Source organism: Antrostomus carolinensis, unplaced genomic scaffold (assembly GCF_000700745.2).
Source record: "Antrostomus carolinensis isolate BGI_N321 unplaced genomic scaffold, ASM70074v2 scaffold1162, whole genome shotgun sequence".
NCBI lineage: Eukaryota > Metazoa > Chordata > Aves > Caprimulgiformes > Caprimulgidae > Antrostomus > Antrostomus carolinensis.
The window spans coordinates 32,402-34,049 of NW_010298697.1; the positions used below are offsets into that span (position 1 = coordinate 32,402).

The following is a 1,648-nucleotide window of genomic DNA, read 5'->3' on the forward strand; positions in this document are numbered from 1 at the left end:
CCCCCCACCCCAGCAGCCTGGAGAGAGGCTAGGGAACATGACATCGGGGGACTCACACCCTCCCATCCAAACCCAGGCAAAGCAACATCTCTCTATGGAGCTGCAAGTCCCATCCTTGGGTTTCTCCTTGGCTGTCTGGGTTGCTCTGTAACCTGACAGCAGCAGAGGGGATGGGGGGAGCTGGAAAAGAAGATCCTGCACAGATCAGGAGGGGAGCACTGTGCTCCTTGTCCCTTACCTTTCTTGGGTTCCTAAGAGGAGGGAAAGGGGCCAAGGCTCAACAAGCAGGAGCCTCGTACCCACTTGTGCTGGCTGTTCCCATCAGGGCAGGTATGAAATAGGACAGAGCCTGCCTGGTCCCTGTGCCCTCACTGGAGCCCAGGGAGCAGTGACCACAGCTGGGCTGGCATCATCTACAATGCCATGCAGCAGTGACAAAGCAGCCCAGCTCCCTCCCCCTGCCATAAAAACACACACAGGGGTGGGAGGGCTGCTGGCCCCTTGCTGCTTATACCTCCAGGTTAGTGGGACAGAGCTGAGGCATCCCAGCTTCGCTCCACCCCATCCAACCCCTCTTCTCCCTGTGCTCCCCTGAACATCTTGCATTCTCTCTGGATGGAGTCTCATCACCCTCCCCAGTTCCTTTTCCCCAGAACAGTTACAAGTGCTAAAAAGCATCTCCTAGAGACACCCCAATCCACCACTGTTTCCTCCTACTCCTGTTCAGGGGACAATTTCAGCACAACAGTTTCCATCAACAAGCTTCCAAGAGCAGACACAAGCCCAAAAGAGCGTCTCTCAGACAGAAGCCCTCCTTTACCCATCCCTCCTCCCCTTGTTCCTACCAGGCATTCAATGTCCCAGGGCCACATCTTACACAGCCCCCACAGTCCCACCCCTCTGCTGCCCCTGCCCATCTCAGCAGCGCTGCTCCGTGGAGCTGGCAGGCAGCAGGTCATAGCGGCTGCTGTACATCACCACCCCAGGGGGGTAGTAGGCCACCTCCGGCTGGACAGTTGCAGCAGGGGAAGAAGCAGTGACGGGCTGGACAGGCACCAAGGCATGCAGGGCCTGCTCCTCCTGCTCCGGCTTGGTGGTGTCAGTGAAAGGGCGCATGGTGGTGAGGGAAGGTGAGGTGATCCTCCAGAGGAGGCTCTTCAGTGCCTTGCGGAACTCTCTGCGCATGAGGCAGTAGAGGATGGGATTGAGGCAGCTGTTGGAGTGTGCCAGGCACACACTAATGGGGAAGAGGTACACCTGGGAGAGGAAGTACTCAGTACTGAAGTGTACCACGTTGAGTTTGATGAGGATGCCCCAGGTTGTGAGTGCTTGGTTAGGCAGCCAGCACAAGAAGAAAGACAGTACTACGATGGACACTGACTTAGTCACTTTGGAGCGGCGCTTGGTGCTGGGGCCGCTGCAGGTGCTGCCGACGTGCTTGTCACTGATGAAGCGCACCAGGAGCAAGTAGCAGAGGCTGATGATGGCCAGCGGCACCATGAAGCCCAGCAGCACCTTCTGGATGTGGTACAGACCCAGCCAGAACTGGGCATTGCTGCCTCGGCCCTCGGGGAACTTGACAAGGCAGAGCACATCATCAAAGACGGTGGCAGTGGTGGAAAAAATGGCATGTGGCAGGGAAGCCAGG

The 1,648-nt window shown here is 57.6% G+C and overlaps 1 protein-coding gene across 1 annotated transcript in view; it reads right to left on the minus strand.

Moving 5' to 3' along the window:
* Nucleotides 1-918: 918 nt before the first annotated feature.
* The window catches only part of RXFP3 (relaxin family peptide receptor 3), a 1,305-nt gene continuing 575 nt past the window's right edge, over nt 919-1,648 (minus strand). The window contains exon 1 of the mRNA XM_029083627.1: nt 919-1,648. This exon is cut by the window's right edge and continues 575 nt beyond it. Within this exon, the coding sequence (XP_028939460.1) occupies nt 919-1,648 (730 nt within the window).